We start from the raw sequence: 19,653 nt of genomic DNA, 5'->3' as shown, positions 1-19,653 counted from the left end.
TTCAGCTTTCAACATAATTAAAATAGATTATTATGCTCAAAAAATAACTAAAAATACATTTTGATGATGGAAAGATATATTTTTATTATCAATTATATAAAGGAATTGAAACAATATTTATTTTTTTTAATTTTTACTAATTTGATAAATTACTATCATTAATTATGATAGGATTAATAAGACTTAAAAAACTATAGAAAATTAATTAAAATGTATAATTAATCAATTTTAAAAATTATTCAATAAATATTTTTATGAAAATATATCAAACCAATCAAATTTTATTGATAATCAATCTAAAAATAAAAATAATTATTAAATGCGAGTATTTACTATTTTAAAATTAAAAATTTTTATTATTTGTTAATAATTTTTTTACAATTTATTGTTTACATTTTTTAATTAATGTTTGTGCTCTTTTTATTTTTATCAAATTTTATTGATAATCAATCTAAAAAAAAAATTAAATGTGAGTATTTACTATTTTAAAATTAAAATTTTTATTATTTGTTAATAATTTTTTTTACTATTTTTTGTTTACATATTTTAATTAATGTTTGTGCACATTTTATTATTAATATACAGAAGTTCTATTTTAAAGACACACCTTACATGCCAAAAATAACTAAAGAATATATATAATAAAATAAATAATTTACAATTCAACAAATGACATTTTCTTATAACCTATCAATTAATTTATCTCTTAAAAAAAGAAGTAAAATATAGATTACTTTCGGTTTGAAATTATTGTGAAATAAAAATTTTAAAAGGATAATCACTCTATCAAATATATATAAAACTTAATTAATTAACAAAAAAGTATACAGAACAAACAAATACCAAAGTTAAATGAATTATATATCGTATTTTATTAAACTTATTATAAATCGTTTTATTATCACATTTTATTAAAGACGCCGAACTAAAACTATTGAAAATTATTGAGGATTAATTAAAATGTATAATTTATCAATTTTAAAAATTATTCAATAAATATTTTTATGAAAATATATCAAACCAATTAAATTTTATTGATAATCAATCTAAAAAAAATAAATTTTAATTGTGTATGATTATCTACTATTTTAAAATTAAAATTTTTTATTATTTGTTAATAATATTTTTTACTATTTATTGTTTACATTTTTTAATTAATGTTTGTGCACTTTTTATTTTTAATATGCATAAGTGCTATTTTAAGGACACACCTTACAAGCCAAAAAGAACTAAAGAATATATATAATAGAGCAAATAATTTACAATTCAACAAATGACGTTTTCTTATAATCCATCAATTAATTTATCCATTAAAAAAAGAAGTAAATATAGATTACTATCTGTTTGAAGTGATAGTGAAATAAAAATTTTAAAATGATAATCACTCTATCAAAAATATATAAAAATTTATTAATTAACGAAAAAGAAAACAGAACAAACAAATACCAAAGTTAAATGAATTATCGAATTTTATTAAACTTATTATAAATCGTTTTATTATCACATTTTATTAAAGGCGCAGACCTTTTTTGCAAAAATTTATCTCCTAATGATGGCTCCTGTATCTAATGTAATCAAAATTTCACACTAAATCAATCCAATGGGTTATGTATTTCCGATTGTGATTAGAATTTATACTTAGAAAGTGATTCCTAATAATGTGTACCATCTTGCAAATAAAATGAATTTGGCTATCCTGATCAAGGCGTTTGTTAGCAAATACAGTAATGCCCTATTCTTGTTGATTTAGGCTAAGATTTCCATTCTGGATTAGCTTCATAAATAATAGTAGATGACACAAATTAAATCATTATTAGTATTAGTAATACAGACACAAATATCAAGTTGTGGAATTCAGTAAATGGAATTCTTAAAACCACTTTTTCTGGTCACACCTAGCCTGTTTTGAAGATCTATCTACTTCAAGATTCTAATCAGCTTCTATCTTTTTCCTCAAATGGTGAAATATTTTATTGGAATTATTCTACTGGAGTTTTGAATAAGTAATAAATTGTAAATTTTGGATAGCTAACAAATCTGAGTTGTGTTAATATGGTGTATGACTTGATAACTTTGTATGGATACTAAGGAGAGTTTTATATCTACAATATGTAAAATAAAACATATAAAAAGTATGTAGGACATACAAATATTGTTTTAAATTCAATAATAATTAGCCCATCTAGTTTTATCACATATTCTTTAGATAAATCAATCATATTATGGAGCGAATCTACTTCTACTTACAGTTTTTAAATAACATGTCTACATGATTCTACACCAGCTGGTTTTACTCTACTAAATTTTAGCTCAAGTTCCGGGTAACAAAGTTATCTTTTTTCATTTGGAAGCTCAGGTAGTGATTCACTAAATCTGTCTATTTCGAATTTGCAATCTATCTCTACTTAGTGCAAATTATAATTTTAAGGCGATTTTACCTAGCCAATATTAAACGTTTTAGGAGACTCAAGCTCCTAATCAGTGATAGTTTATTCTTCTGCAGAAGTTTTAATTTATGGATTTAATTCTGATACAAACAACTTCATTTAATTACAAAAAATAAGCGAATAGTTTTTTAATTAAATGTTATTTTCCCCACTATAAGGCATATATATTAAAAATAATAGTATTGTTTTATATACTTAATTTGGAAAGTTTTCTATGTCTAGCTATGTTAATAACCAGAGTACTATTTAGTCTTAACAAATAATTTAGACTTAAAATTTTACTCCTATTTAAATTAATATGCAAAATATATAAGGAGCTATAATTGATGAGTAAAGTAATCAGATTTACATCTTTGGATCTTCAATTCAGTAAATTAATTTAAAAAGCCAAGGTGTTAGCTACATAATAACCAATTTACCTATTCCATTTATTCGCTAAACTTAGTCTGTACCTATGACGGTCTATGAATACTCTCAGAATATCTTTGCTAGCACATCGTCAGATGGTATGTCATTAAGCTATGATTTGTTAACTGGCTAAGTTTTATCCATATTTTGGCATCCTGATTATAAACTAAGCATAAAATAACCATAAGGGATAACTTTATGCTTATCAAAAGGTTTATTTGTATGTGTTGCATATAATGATTAATCTATTGTTTGCTATCATGCTATTAATATGATTGTTTACTTTAAATAAATTTTTTATGAAAAAATATTAACTTTATACAGTGATGATATTAATGGATTTGTTTTAATTAACAGTTTAAATTACTTATAAATAATAGACCCTTTAAATTCTAAGATTATTAATACTATTAATAATCCAGGATAGTTTTATTATCTTGCCTTATACTCTAATTTAAATTTACCTACTGTGTCAGAGAATGGATATATTATTAGATATAATTATCCTGAATTAACAATAAAAGTATAAACTGATACTTCTAGTATTAATAAAAACTAAGATAAGATTGTAGGATTTGCTTTTGGAGCAAGCCAAGATGGTTACTCAATATTTTATTTCCGAAATGGATTAGCTATATTATACGATGAATAACTAAATGTAATACAAATTTCTAACGATAATGTTCAAATTAACAAGGTAAAAATTATTTTTTATAAATTGAAAAAAAATGGTTCATTTTAAAATCAAAATGAAAAAAATTTTTTTAAATAAATTAATTTTCCATGCCTTTTCATAAAAAGCATTTATCCACTTTTTTTTAATTATATTAATTTTTTAAAATATGTAAAAAAATACATTCATCGAAGATTTAGTTTTTATACAGAATATATTTAAACAATCTTTGATAACTTATATTTATTTAAATTTTTAAAGATTTTTTAAGACCCATATTGATTTATTTTATAAAAATAGTGTGGTATAATATAGGAAGGAAATATTTACTTATATTACAGTTGCTTGAACTAAGATGGAAGTATAACTACTCATGGAATTGCTTAGCCTTTTTATTCTAAAATTTAAGCTATCTAATTTCCTATTACAATATCGAATATTATTCCTTAATATAATAAAGTCATATTAACTATTGATGTAGGTTCATATGGAGGAATATTAATAATTGCAGATTCTCTAACATAGTTAGCTTAATATTAATTTGATTCTAGATCTGCAATTACTGCATTCGATACTGATTCAAAAAATTAAAGGATATTTATCTCAAATACAGTAGGAGATATCATGCTTAGCCACTTTACTCCAGACACTTACTATTACATATAAAGAAACGAAAACTCTGTGTTATAGAAGCTACTATTAATAAATTCTCAATAAAAGCTTGTTTCATTGTCAAATATAATTACTATTTATGATTACTTCAGCTACACAATATACAAGTAATTTAGATTTCAAGAGAATTTACTTATTAGGATTTATTTTATTTTATTCAATTAGGTAAAATACCAGAGTTCATAAGAAGAGTATCGTTGATGCACTAATTATAGAGGACATTCAATTAATTATTTCTTATAATTATGATATTTCAAATAATCTCTAGGCATGGAATTACAATACAGATTAAAGTCAATCACTTGTTGGACATTCAAAGGGAGTAAATGGTGTGTAATTTATGTAATAATAAAATATTATTTTATCTTATGATAAAGCAGGATAAATTATTATATGGAGCTACAATCCAGATTTATCGAAAATTAAGATTGTACAAAACCTTTCTTAGAACTAAAATAATGAAATCATTAATTTATTTTTGTTTACAAAATATACTAACATCTTTATTTCATTAGATATTGTTGGAAATGTTTTTATGACCAACTTTTTAAATGGAAGTATTGTGAAAGCTTTCAAAGTTTAGAATATGAATGCCATGATTATCGATGAATTATATGATAGAATATTTTTATATGGAAGCAGCATTGAAGTTTATAGTGCAATAACAGGGGTTAAGGTGTAAGAAATAATCGGTTTTGATAATTAAGTTTAACAAGTAATATTTAAGAACAATTATATAATAGCATATGGAACTGTAAATATTTAATCAATTTCTCGTGATACTTTAGTTGTTTTATTTGCAAGTTAATTTAAAAAAAATATATACTCTTTGACAGTTTTAATTAATTTTGTTGGTATGGTAGGAAATAATGTTGATAGCTCAATTGAAGTTTGGGACTATACAAGTGGTGTTATGCTTTCAGAAATTAAAAATCAATCATATCCTTAAAATTTAGTGAGTATATTTCATGATGAGCAATCTTAGCTGTTTATTGTATAGAATGTCGACAGATATTTATTTACTGTAATACCTTACTTTAATTCTTACATTTAACAAAAAGATTTCATGTTTGCTCCAGTTACTATTTCATACATAAAGAGCTACGTCTTTGATTTTTATAGCAATATTCTAATCGTTTGCAATGATGATACCATTATAGCATGGCAATATTATGCATATGTAGGCTTCTAAGGTTAAGCTGTTATAATACCTTCTGAATCATTGATAATGTCAACTTATCATTCAAAACAAGGTAATTTAAATTAATTTTACTTTAAAATTAATTAAATTAAAACTAAATTTTTAATATATTAATTAAAAACTATGTTTTATTTAAATATTTTTATAAAAATTTTATGTTAGATGTTATTACATATGCTGATTTAAACTAAAATATTTGGTAGGCTAGCTAAAACTAATTATACTATAAGCTATAACTTTTATATTAACCAAAATAAATTATTTTGCACACAGATACACATTTGGTAACAGATGGAATAAATTTATATAGCTATGACTCTAATTTTAAATTAGCAAGTTAATTATAAATATACCCCTTTAGCATTTATTTAGATGAAACTATTCCATTCATTTTTGTGTAGACTTATAGTTATTAAATAATCTAATTATTAATAAATACAACCAACTCAGGTCTAACATTTGTTAATATTTACAGTAATCATAGTAGTAGAATAGTAAATTGCATTATAAATACAATTTATTCCCATATTATCACTTTTGATGTTACAGGACACCTTGCTGTTAACAATTATAACACTTTTAAATCCATATAAGTTCCTTAATAGAATAACTAAATCATTAGAGATTTACAAATTGATTTTGAATTTAAAAGGTATTTTTAACAAATTTTATTTTTTAATACTAAATAATGCTTAACAAAAATATTTTAAAAAAAAAGATTAATAACTTGTTCTTAAGACTAAACTTCCATTGTGTTTTCTTATGATAACGATACCCCTCTAAGCCTTTTATATTTGCTATAGTAAAAATCTTCTGTTGTTTAGGCATTAATTGATGCTCCAAGACAATAAATTTTGATTTGGACTGATTTATAATTAGCTATTTAAGTCAGAAATCTTAATTCTACGAATTTAGACTTAATTAAAAATATTTATGGACCTGGAGATTACCAAGTACAAATGAAATTAAGTTAATAATGGAATATTTTAGCTATTTTCAATTAATTTTAAGTAAATCTGCATGATAGAAATGCAAATGATGCTATTATAAACTCACTGAGAATGCCTTCTTAAATATACAACATAACAGATGTCTAATTCATTTCTTAATCTTTGCTTCTCATAAGATCTAAGGCTCAACTTAACTTAGTATCTTTTTCATACAGTTAAATAGCTATACAAAAATCTTTCTCAATGCAATTTCCATTATTACTATCATTAAGTTATAGCGATCAGCTAATAATTAATATAAAAGGAATAAATCTATTCACTGTATTTAATTATACATTCCCATACTCTAGTGATCCAACAAATACTGATTATTCTTAATGCTACTCAAATCTTCAAAGAACATCATCTTACTTTTAACTTAGTTAGGATCTCTCAACCCAAAGTATTTCCTTTTAGAAAGTCTCTCAATCAATAAATAATATTGTCCTAAATATTCAAATGGATGATGAACAACCCTTTTTTTTTGTCTAAAAAAGCATCAGCCTTGGAGGTACTTCAAGCACTTAGTAATTTTATGTGTATGATAAAAAATAGTAATCACAAAAAAACAGAATTAATTTGGCAATATCTTCTTTTGAATAGTTTAATATGCCTACTTTGACAATTAAAAATTTTAATTGGAAGATAGGAAATTAAACAACTTACAACTTTAATAAAAACACCCAAAATATTATTTTTGTTAATTCTACATTCTAAGATAATATTGTTGGTAGTTAGTTTGTAATAAATTCAATAAATTCGTTGATGATTGATAATATGGAAATTATAAACTTATAGCTTAGTTCAATAGGATAAAATTAATAGAGAGCGTTATAATTTTAATAAAGTCAGAATAGTAGCTTATTTTAAATAACAAATAGTAATACAGTATTTATAAAAAACCTTAATCTCACAAATTTGATAATAGAGAATTCTATTTCTATATTCTATATTTAGCAAGTCCAAAAAATAGTTATTTAGAATTTAACCATATAAAATGTTAGATATTACTCATAAAATGGATAATAAAATATTTGGAGTAGTTTGTTTTCAATATAAAATAGCTAGAGTATTTAAATTAATTCAGTTACTATTCAAAATTGTACAACTAATACTAATTTAAATATTAACATTTCTTAAGGTTTAAAAATATCTTAATTTATTGTCTTTTACATGAATGCTAATAAAAATATATCTTCAATAAATTTAAATGCTTAAAACAACTAGAACTTAATGATTTTCGATATTTCTTAAACTTATCTCATGCAAGGTGTAGGTTATATATAAGTTGTTAATGACACTATAAGATTTTAAGATGTTTCAGTTAGTTATTGTACTAGTGTATAAGGATAAGCTTTAAATAGAATATAAACAAGCTATTTTGAACTAAATTAATCATCATTCTTTAACAATACATGCTTGTATTCATATGGTTGTGCATTTGACATATATTAAACAACGTTTTATTTCACTAAATGCGCTTTTATGTATCTATAATCAGAATATGGTGGAGCAATAAGCATAAAAGACAGTCCTTTAGTTAATATAATTTAAGAATCTAGCTTTTAATCCAATATTGCAAGCTAAGGAGGATCAATATATTTATACTACTCAAATCTGGAAATAATAAAAACAGTAATTAGTTAAAATAATGCCCAAGTAGGTGGAGCAATTAGGTATTTAAATTTAATACCAGATTTTATAACAAAAAAATAGTATCTAGCTGATAGTTTGAGTCAAAATAAAATTGAAAATAATTAAGCCAAGATATTTGGCCAAAATATAGGTTCATACCCTAGAAATATTTAAATTACAAGCATGAATGAAGGGGTGGCTTTTGAAGTTATTTAAAGTAAAATTTTTTAAATTTAATAATGAAATTTTTTATTTAGAAAATATCAAGAATTATTATTTAATTACAAAATTTAAAAATTAGAATAAAAAAAAATCTAAACTTGTTTTTAAATAGAGTTAAAAATTTTTGGAAAAAGATATATATATATGAGAAATCGATTGATAATTTTATATTTTTTTGTGTTTATTTTAGTAAATAAATAATAAAAATTATGTTTTATAATAGAAACATAGAGTTTAATTGTATACCAGATAGATAATTTTATGAGTGGAGGTAATTTAAATTTCAATATAAAAATATATGATGAAGAAAACGGGGTTGTTAATCTTAATTAACTTGAATAAAGTAGCTAAGATCTTTAGAGCGAATTTCAGTAATACTAGTTTGATTGTGTTTCTTTAAATCCTAAAATTACGTAAATCAACGGTAATAAAGCTGCTTATAACTAAACAGATATTTCATTTACATTTTAAAATATTTAGCTCATATCAAATCCTTAGACATCTTCAGAATTTTACATTTAAAATAATATTATTTAAATTCCTAATCCATAAAACATAACATAATTTTTATTGGTACCTATGTAAGTTAAATTAAATGTTAATTTTCGTTAATGCTAAGTTGGTGAAATCATAATTAAAAGGTATTAAAAAACATTTTATTAAATAGTTTATTTATTTATTTATTTATTTATTTATCTATAATAGTACTTAAAATACTCCATCATACTGCGAATTATGTCCAGTACAGAAATATTCTTTAATAACTCCAGATCCTAACTCTTAAAGTGAGTAAGCTTGTAAACTGTGTCCAGATTCTTGTTCTTATTGTTAAGGGAACACAATCTTATTAAAGAATGGCTACTGGAGAGAAAATAATAATACAGATAATATCGTAAGTTGTGTTTATAATCCAGATAATTGCTAAGGTGAAAGTACTGATAGTATTTAAAATTGTAGATAAGGATATATAGGTCCTCTTTGTGAAACTTGTGATTTAAATGGTAAAGTTTGGAAACAAAAATACATGAACAAATAACCTTATGAGTGCATTCCATGCATAGATTCATCAGGTTAGACATATATATATATTTCTTCATTAATTGTAGGATGTTTATATATTATATTTGGAGTTAGAGCAGCTCGCTAGATGACTTTAATAAAAGCCTAGAGTTATTACCTCAGAATGGTTGGATTAGCAAGTATTGGGAACAGCGAATCAACTGATAAATCTGACATTTATTTAAAATTTTTTATGCATTTTATTTAAATTAGTTCAATAGCTTATCAGATTGAACAGCCTTAGTTTTTGAAAGTATTGTAATTAGGAATTGGTACCCCAATAGATTTTTTGAAATTTTCTGCTGATTGCAGAAGTATTTTTACTGAAGGATTTTTACCACATGCATATAGTAGAATCATTTGGTCATAGATAATATCAGTAAGCTATTTCCTGTTACTAACTATTCTTTACTATTTCTTTTATCTGGTTAAATATTTTAAGAGATTTGAAAAGAGCTTAATTGTAACAGGCATAATTTTTATATTTTTATTTTTATAACCTAACATCATCTCTGGGCTAGTTCAGATTATATCTTGCAGAGATATTGGAGGAATTGAGTATCTAACTGCAGATGTTACTTTAAAATGCTACACTATGGAATACTACTCTTATATATTAATCTTATTTTTACCATTATTTTTGATATGGGCAATAATAATTCCTTTAATTGGGATTATTGTACTAAAGAAGAAAGTTAGAATTCTTAACTATTGTTCAGTAAGGCTATCATACGGTTTGCTATACTCAGAATATAGGAAGCAAACATATTATTGGGAATTTGTAAAGATAAACCTTAAATTGATAATCATATTTATTAGTAACTTTTATAGTTAGCAAATTTAATTTAAAAATACTCTTTGCACAATGATTTTGTTTTGCTACTTAATGCTCTCTATTTTTAAAACTCCTTACATAAATGTAAATTTTAATCGTACAGATTAATATTTATGTATTACGCTGATTATCTGTCTTTAATTGAATCTTTTAGTAAACACATCTGAAAACGGCATATAGCTTTAGATTTGCTCATTTTTGCTTTATGCTCTGCATTATTTATTTTCCAGCTTCCTAATAATATAAGTTTTATTAGGAAAAGTGAAGAGGTATCTTTTCATTTTTGGAGAAAAGTATCCAGCATTTAAATCTAACTTTAAGCATGTATATTCAAGGTTAGGAATTAATTCATTTAATAAAATGAGAACATTTAAAAATTGGGCAAAAGCTATTAATTTGATTGGTACTCATTTATTAAAACAAAAGAATTTGTAAATTCCAGATAGTACAAGATAGACTAGAACTTCATCAATATTTTTTAGCAAATTTTAGAGGAAAAACACTGAAAGCTAAAACTAAAACTAGAGCCCTAATAATAAACTAAATTCTTTTAAACAGGAAAAAAGAGGAGTTAGTGTCTTTAAATGTAAAAATTACAATTTGATTGATTAGATAAATTAATTTTTTTATCAAAATAAAAGTAATTTAACAAAACGAAGAAAGGAAAAAAGATGAAAATTAATTCACATAATATATAAATGAAAATGAACATACCATAACATTAAATACAAATAGATTAAACAGTAAAACTTTAACGAATTTTTTATTTTAACTATTTATAATTTAAAAAAGCAAATCCTGTTAAATAAGAAGATAGTGCATAATTAATATTTACTGATAGAGTTAAAAAGAAACAAATAGGAAGAAAAGAGCTTCACCAAAATTATTAGTTTAAAACAAAAAAGAACTTTGAAATATTTAATTTAGATCTTTAAGATATGTGATGATAAAATTTAGATACATAACATCCTTTTTTAAAATTTATGATTTCTTAAAGTGCTTTTCGAATAAATTTTAAAATATTTATTTAGAAAATTTTGTTTTTTATTTTCAAGTATTTAAATACTTCTAATTTATTTCATAAGACACTTAATTAATTTATGATTTTATTAAAAAATTTTAATTATTTTAAGAAATTTAATTTAATATTTTATTCTTTATTTAGATTAATTTTAGTTTTAAAATATCCGAATTTTTTATTAGATCCATTCATTTTCTTTCTATTTTACATTTAATCTCTCTTTAATTGTAATTGCCTAAAATATTTTTTATAAATTTTTATTTAAATATTTGCTTAAAATTTAAAAGTATCAAACATTAAACTCCACAATTGAAAGAAATCTCTTATTAATTTTTATAGTATATTAAATACTATCTTATCTTGCCTAAAAGATTAAAGAAAAATGTTAAAAATATATTATTCCACATACACTACTTGATTATTTAATACAGCACAATAAATTATATTTAGTTTTGTATGTTAAAACAAATAGATTTAAAGAATAAAATTATTGATAAAATTAATCTGCTTTTCAATTTTTTATGTAATAAATACCATTTTGTTTTAGTAGTCATTTTTTCAAGTTAATTTGATTATTTTGAAGAAGTTATAAAATTAACATGCCTATTAGATACACTATTTACATCTGGCTATTAATTTATAAAAAAATACTTACTAAAATAAGATCAATAAAAAATTTGATCGATATTTACCATAAAATTATTTTGCTTGGAACTGAAATAGAAAGATTATTTTTAAAATTTAAAAAGAATCATATTATATAATTTAAAAATAAGAGTATAATAGCCAACCTTTCTTCTATTTTTAAAAATAAATTATTTACAAATATTTAATTCTCTTAAAAATAGTATTAATTTGAATTTTTTTCTATTCTATCAGGTAAGATTAAGAATGTTGCAAACGCATCTGATAAGAAAAGTAATATAAATTAATCTAAAATTTTATAAGTAAACAATAAAAGCAAATAAATAATTATTAGGATATTAGTAATATGAGCACAGACAAAGACACTCTTTTTACAATTTTAGTAAATATTAAAGAAACTTATTTCTAAGAAGCTATATATGATCATATGGTAAAAAGCTAATTTAAGGAATATTGCAATCAACAAACCCAAAGATTGCAATATGCAGAATTTAAAAAGTTTATAGACAATAAAACAGATGGAATAAACGATGCATAAATATAAGCATTATTTAAAATATTTGACAAAAATAGAAGTGGAACTATTTCATATGAAGAGTTCACTGCCATTTTTGCTTAAATTAGGCACATTAAATCTGATGAAATCAAGAAACTCTTATCGCAGAAGAGTGTTAATTCACAAGGAAGCAATTAAAGCAGCCAGTAGTAGTTCGTTCCGACTTACAACGTAAGATAAGAAATTAATCCTATTACAAATCAACGAAATATTAATATAGACTTATATGTGAAAGATACTAAACAAGTATAAGATTTAAATCTTGATTTAAAAATATCATAGTAATAGACAGGACAAATGGAAATCTAACCCTAGCTTTACATGAATTAAATGAATCCATAAGGTTATGGATATCCTCCTTTTTAATAAAATTAAGGCATTCCTCAACAACAATATGTGCCTAATCCACTTATGGATGATGACGACGATATTAAACAATCTTCTAATACAAATAAATATCCTAATCTTTATTCTCCATTTAATAATTAGCCATATAAAGATTCTCCTTAACACTATAATCCTTAAAATCAATAAGTCCCAAGCTAATAAATTTGGAGAGATTCACCTTAATTTAGAAATTCTCCTTAGCACTATCAGCCCTCGAATTAGATAGTTTAAAATAACTAAAATTAAAGAGACTCCCCTCACAATTTACATTTAAATCAATAAGGCATAAATCCTTAATAGCAACTACCTTCTTATAATTCTCCAGCCCATTTATAGTATAGAGACTCGCCTCAACACCAGCACTTTTAATAGTAACAGCAATAAATTCCTACTCAAGTTTAATCAAACTAGCAAGGGAACAATATTTCAAAATATCCTTCGTTAAATAAACCAGGAATTTAAAATGAATAGGAAGTAGTTAATGGATTGATAGGTAATAATGAACCAGATGTACCCTTAAATAAAAAAGACGAAGACAGAATTGTTTAAGAACTTGTCCCAGAAACAAATTTCGATAGTTTGATGATAAAATTAGAAACATTAAAATAAATGCACTTAAAGAATTAGATTAACTTGTTTAACTTAAAAAATATTTCAAATGCAAGCAAAATTACATTCAGGGACTTAACTAAATTTATAAACAGTAGTGGCGTTTAATTAACACAACAAGAGGAACAGTTTTTAAAAGCTGCCCTTGTTGACAAAAACTCTGAAACTGTTTATATAAAAGATTTTTTAAATCTTTTAGGTGTAAAAGAGTTGAGCTAAAATAAAAAAAAAGATGTTATCCCTACTGTTAATGTAAATTAATAAAAATAACCTAACATAATTTATCCTCCATTAAATATTAATTCACCAGTAAATTAGCTTCCATAATAAGAATTAGTAAATCAAAAATAGGGCAATAATATTCCAGCACAAAATTTCTTACAAGTTTAAAATAATAAAAACAACATTGAAGCAAGCCAAAAATTATTTGATGTAGCAGGTGGGCAAAAAATAGATGTGATGAGATCATCTATTTAAACAAGAAATTTATATGAAATAGATACAAAATCAAAAGGTTTTGATAATTTTGTGAGAAAATTTAAAGAATACTAGCAATAAAATAAACCATTTACTGATTCAGAATTTCAGCCTGTCCCTGATTCAATTATAAGAGATTCTTCTTTTAGAAAGTATTATGAATGGAGAGAACTTAGTGTAACATTTGATTTATTTTAAAAATATTTATTTCACTTCATCAATCAATAAATCAATCGATTTAAGTTATAAAAAATTATTTTTATAATATTTAGTGGAAAAGACCTGCTTAGATTTTTGGTCATAATAACTATTAGATGTTCTAGAAAATGGAGTCTATGAATACAAGTAGAATAGGTTTAGGAAAATTGATAGCTCCATAAGATATTGAGTAAGGATAGTTAGGTGATTGCTATTTCCTGTCAGCTGTGTCTAGTTTAGCTTAAGAACCCCAAAGAATTATGAATTTATTTATAACTCGTATAAAAAATAACATAGGTATGTATTGTGTTAGAATTTGCTTTGATGGAGAGTGGACTGCGGTTTATGTTGATGATTTTATTCCATGCAATAGGAGAGATACTCCAGCTTTCACTAAAGCATCTGGAGAAGAAATTTGGGTACTTATCCTTGAAAAAGCTTGGGCCAAACTTTTCAAAAGTTATTATTCAATCGAAGCAGGTTACTGTAGAGAGGCATTAAGAGATCTTACAGGTGCTCCTACGAAGAGTGTTATGACTCTTGAAACAGAGTATGATGATTTTGGCAAACCATAAAAAAGACCTAACGAGAGTCTACCAATAATTTTAAAAGAAGCCCTTTCAAAATAAAATAAATTTGTAGTTACAGCCGGAGCTGATGACGAAGATGATTTAACTAGATCAACTGCTGATAGACTTGGTTTAGTAAATTCTCATGCATATAGTATAATAGGGTAATTTTATATTTCTAATTTTAAACATATTAACTTATTTTATATATATTATCCTAAAATAATCTTCAGTTATTGATTTCTCTTTAAAGAGGAATTAAAATATTAGTAAAGAAATATTAAAATATAATTTAATCTAAAAATATGTTTCAAGTTTTAGATGGAGATAATTTTTTAGAGCAAGCAAATTATTTTTCTTTAAAAAATTAGGATAAACACAATTATAAATAAATTCAATTTTCTAATTTAATAGTGTCAAAGAAATCACCCATCCTAAGTTAGGAAATGTCACTTTATTGAGATTGAGAAACCCATGGGCTAACTAAGAGTGGAAAGGAGACTGGAGTGATGATAGTCCTTGTTGGACACCAGAGCTTAGAGATTAACTAAGAGTAAAGAATGTTGACGATGGTATATTTTACATGAGTGTAAAAGATTTTATGAAATATTTTGACGATGTGTGTATATGCTACTATCATGATGATTATCAATATAATAGTATCCGTATAAATAATTCTACAGCAAAACGCTCTGCTTATACTAGATTAAGAATAGAAAAAGAAGGTACATATTACATATCAATAATATAACCTAACAAAAGGCATTTTGAAAATGTAAGTAATTATAAATATTCGTGTAGCAGACTTTTTATTTCTTAAGTTACTGGACCAGATGGAAAACCAAACTAAAGATATATAGGAGCTATTTAAAAGAGAGATAGAGAAATTTTTGTAGAATGTAATCTCACCCCAGGAAATTATTTAATCTAATCCAAAATTTTTTGGGAAACAAACGCAGCTAATTCTTATGTAGTATCTACATATGGTGTTGCACAAACTAAGTTAGATTAAGTTGATAAAAATTAAGTTCCTCCTTTCATGAATGAATGTTTGATTCAAAAAGCTCGTAAAAGTACAAAGCTTAAACAACTAAGATAATATCCTGAAATATTAAAGGAGATTCTCCTAGAAGTAAAAGAAGGATTTGGTTATTATTATGTCTAAAATAATTCAAGTAAAACACTTGATATGGAAGTTAATTTTACTTAATCGGATAGTATAAAACTAAGAAAACCAAATCGTATGCCTATCCTTAAATTTGTTGTCCCACCAAAAACCGAATTCATAGCTCCATTTACAGTTTCGTTTAAAGGCTATAATTTTAAAAGTAGCGAATCCTATACTGTAAGCTGAAAAATGTTTTTATTATATTTCTGTAAAATTTAATTTGCAACAAACACTCTAAATAATTAATGAATTATCTATCTATTTTTTAAAATTTATGGAATTATTTTTTTTATATGAAAGGCATTATTTAAAGTATTTAAAAAATAAATAAATAAGGTTAAATTTATAAATAATTTATTTCAAAAATCTGCTAAATTAATTAATTTGTTTAGAGTATTTTTTTAGAATAATATCTATGTATTAAAAATAGATGTCTATCATAAAATAATGCATTAAGAAAAATAGTACTATTTAATGGTGTATATTCAAAGATTAAATACATATTTTTAATTATACTTACTATAAATTTATAATTGAGGATTATTTTTTGAAAAAAATTAAAATTGATAATTGATTGTCATTTGCAAAAACTTGCGCAAAACACTAAATAATAAGATGATGGATGATAGATATCCTTTCAATTAAAGCAATCTTTGTTTATCAATTATCTTTTAGAATTAATTTTCTCTTTCTTTTCAAATAGTGAAATATAAAAATTTAACTCTTTAAAAAAAATTAAAAAAAAGAAGTAAAATTAGATAATAGGAAAAAAGCAAGATAAATTGATATTACAAAAAACAAACAAAAATGGTTGATTCGGACACAGAACAAATTAATAACTTAGTTTAAGCAATTTAAGACTGTGAAAAAACATAGGAAAATATAGAATGGGTATACACCATAACGGAAAAAGATTATGATTTAATCAATCTTTTTATCATAGCATTTATGGAATAGTTTGAAGATATCCAAAAAGCAAACTCAATATTAATCGCTTTAAAGTAAAAAAATTGACAATTAACAAACAAAATTTACTTCCAAGCTCATTTTTATTCAATAAACAATAGTAATATGTAAAATAATTTATTATTAAACAAAAAGGAAACTAAATGAGTTCGCTCCAGACCAAGTTCTGCCTTAAATGAGAGAAAATGAAAAATTCCCTATTGCTATTTCATAATATATCATAAAGACTTAAAAATTAGAAGATTTAGTTGGTAAGCTAATTTAAAAATTCTTTTTTTTAAATTGAGAATAATAAGCAAACAAAAATTTTATTAAATAAAATATTTTTTAATTAATTTATCTCTGATATTTAAAATAGGAGAAGCATTCTTACTTTTAATTGATATTTTCTAAGTTTCTAGCTTTAAGTCAGTTACTAATCAGGCTTTTATTGAAAGACTATTTGATTTACTGCAAATTATCAATGATGAAGAAACTTTCCATGCAATCATTAAAATATTTATAAATATTTCATATGAATATAAAAGTCCAAAAGACAATTTGGTAATCAGAGTAGCATCTTCTCATTAATATTCAAGATATTTTAGTGAAACAATTATAAAATTCTTAAATAAAAATGAAGATGATTTAATCATAAAAACTTTGCAATTTATTGAAGATATTTATAAAGTACAAAGTGATTTCTTCTACTCTCATGATTTTAATGTATTAATTGATGTTTGCATTAGAGAGATTAATAACACTAACAAAGAAAATTTAAGAGAAAAATTCATGGAAGTCTTACATGTTTTAACTGATACAGATCAGTATAAAAAGAAACAACCACGTAGAGAATCCATTTTTAGACTTGTTGAAACAATGTAATATGCTACAGTTTCTGCAAAATCTAAAAACATTTCTAACGAACTTAAAGTCACTCTTGACAAAATTTGAGAAATATATAAAAGAATATTTTAAGAAATATTTTTGAAAATTCAATCCATTTTAAATTAAATTTAGTTAATTAATTGATAATGTTAAATAATAAACAAACATTTTCTTTTTCAATAATACAATTTAGCACAATTTAAATTATTTCATCTTTTATTTTATAGCTATAAAAAATTAATTGTATTTTTATATTTATTTGTTAATTAGAGTTTCTTATTATGCTTCTTCTTTATTTATTTTAGTCTTAATTTTTTTTTTTTGCATGTTTTATGCATTCAAAAGAACAATATAGATTTCAACTTTTATTAAAACTTATTTACTTTTGAAAGAAAATTAAGTAGAACAATGTTTAAAACAATCTATCATTTAATAAATTCTATTAAAGTTAATTTATTTTCAAATGAGTACAACAAATAAATTAATTAGTATTTTAAAAAAAGAAGATAAATCCTCTGATGACATTCTTTTCTTGAAAGTTTACTTGTCAAAAAATAAGGTAAATTGGATTAAAATGCTTTTTTTGATTAAAGCTTTTAAAAATATAATAGTTTTTCTAATAAGTTTTTGAATCATTTAAAGCTAGTCCAGAAATCAATAATGAAATATGCAGAGCTGTTAAATATGAGACTTATCCAAAATTTTCTATCATTTTCAAATAAGGAGACACTAATTGCGATAAGGCTTATATTATATTAAAAGGGAGAATCATGATATTTATGAAAAATACGATTGATGTATTTTAAAAAGAAGGTGATACAAATGAAAATTAATAAATTGAATTAACTACAAAAAAATGGATAGTAGAATAATTGCTAGAAAGTTAATTGGAAAAAAATGATGAAGCTGCAAGAAATGAAGTCCCTGAATAAGATTTTTTGGCTGTGTTAGGATAATCTTATGGAAAGCTTTTGATTGAAGTGGATGAAGGAGCTCTATTTGGTGAAAAAGCTCTAATAGAAAACAAGCCAAGAGCTGCCACCATTTGTAGTAAAACTCCTTGTGAATTTCTCATTCTTAATAAGTAAATTTTGCTTGGACAAACAAAATATTAATAATTTATTAAATGTAAAGAGAGGATTTTGAAATAGTATAAATCAAATATAACAAGGCACAACAAGATAAAAAAGATTTTATTATGAATAAATTTCCATTTTTAGGTAATCTAATTACAAGTGGCAGAGTGTTTGAGCGAGTTGTTAGATTTTTTGATGAAGAAACTTACCACAAAAATTAAATTATAGTGAAAGAAGGCATTTAAATAGCACCAGCAAATTAGAAACTCTTTGTTATTGTACAAGGAGAAATATAACTCTATAAAAATATTGTTAAAAAAATAAATAATCCTCATTCTTTAATAGAAAAGTAAATTGAGCAAATTCACATAGCAACTTTAGGGTAATCAGAAGTATTTGGTAATTTTATATAAAATTAGAATTAGAAACTTAATAATAAATAATTATATTAGGTGAAGAATTGTTAGAGACCCAAACCGAGGAGAAAAGCTATCTTTACACTGCAATTTGTGTTTCACCTAATTCTTAATTTTTAACAATTAATATTAATATTTTAGAAAAAAAAATGCCTGATCAAATGAAAGATTTTATTCAAGCAAACTATCTTTCAAAGAAAAATCTAAGAGAAACAATTCTTTTGGCTCACGATAAGCAATAAAAAGAAATAGAAATAATGAGAAAGAAAAATATGAAAGACTAATTTGAATTTGAAAAAAATTTACTGGTAAAAATTAGAAAAATACATGTAGAATAAGAGCAATAAATTGAATAGGATATAAAATAAAATAATTAATCAATTTAAGAATCACCAATCAAAAACAAACAAATTCAATATAAATTTATCAAAAAAAATTCCTTTGAAGAAAAATTAGGTGAGTGCTCAAGCTTTAACTAGCTTTAATCAAAGTAATTTGTGTCTTATAATCACTTTGAAGATTAGCATTAGATTTAAAATAGGGAATAAGGTGAAACT

General features: G+C 23.4%; 3 protein-coding genes across 3 annotated transcripts; all 3 read left to right on the top strand. All coding sequences in view use genetic code 6, as the record gives it.

Annotated features, from left to right (window-relative positions):
* Positions 1 to 1,455: 1,455 nt before the first annotated feature.
* On the top strand, positions 1,456 to 11,085 carry TTHERM_00885880 (WD domain, G-beta repeat protein; the record flags this gene model as incomplete). Its single annotated transcript, XM_001013617.3, has 9 exons — positions 1,456 to 3,552; positions 3,829 to 4,307; positions 4,366 to 5,453; positions 5,564 to 6,053; positions 6,120 to 8,242; positions 8,471 to 8,888; positions 8,953 to 10,727; positions 10,783 to 10,884; positions 10,934 to 11,085. The coding sequence occupies 9 exons, from the start codon at positions 1,456 to 1,458 to the stop codon at positions 11,083 to 11,085; spliced, it is 8,724 nt and encodes a 2,907-aa protein (XP_001013617.3).
* Positions 11,086 to 12,053: 968 nt separating this feature from the next.
* Positions 12,054 to 15,957, top strand: TTHERM_00885870 (calpain family cysteine protease; the record flags this gene model as incomplete). Its single annotated transcript, XM_001013616.3, has 4 exons — positions 12,054 to 12,080; positions 12,124 to 14,013; positions 14,109 to 14,767; positions 15,018 to 15,957. The coding sequence occupies 4 exons, from the start codon at positions 12,054 to 12,056 to the stop codon at positions 15,955 to 15,957; spliced, it is 3,516 nt and encodes a 1,171-aa protein (XP_001013616.2).
* Positions 15,958 to 16,578: 621 nt separating this feature from the next.
* Positions 16,579 to 17,670, top strand: TTHERM_00885860 (hypothetical protein; the record flags this gene model as incomplete). Its single annotated transcript, XM_001013615.1, has 3 exons — positions 16,579 to 16,772; positions 16,873 to 16,988; positions 17,096 to 17,670. 3 exons carry the CDS (start codon positions 16,579 to 16,581, stop codon positions 17,668 to 17,670), a joined length of 885 nt encoding a protein of 294 aa, XP_001013615.1.
* Between the last annotated feature and the right edge of the window lie 1,983 nt (positions 17,671 to 19,653).

This window comes from Tetrahymena thermophila, assembly GCF_000189635.1.
Source record: "Tetrahymena thermophila SB210 genomic scaffold scf_8254814, whole genome shotgun sequence".
Lineage (NCBI taxonomy): Eukaryota > Ciliophora > Oligohymenophorea > Hymenostomatida > Tetrahymenidae > Tetrahymena > Tetrahymena thermophila.
The sequence above is the reverse complement of the archived record's forward strand: the minus strand, read 5'-3'. Positions and strand labels throughout refer to the sequence as shown.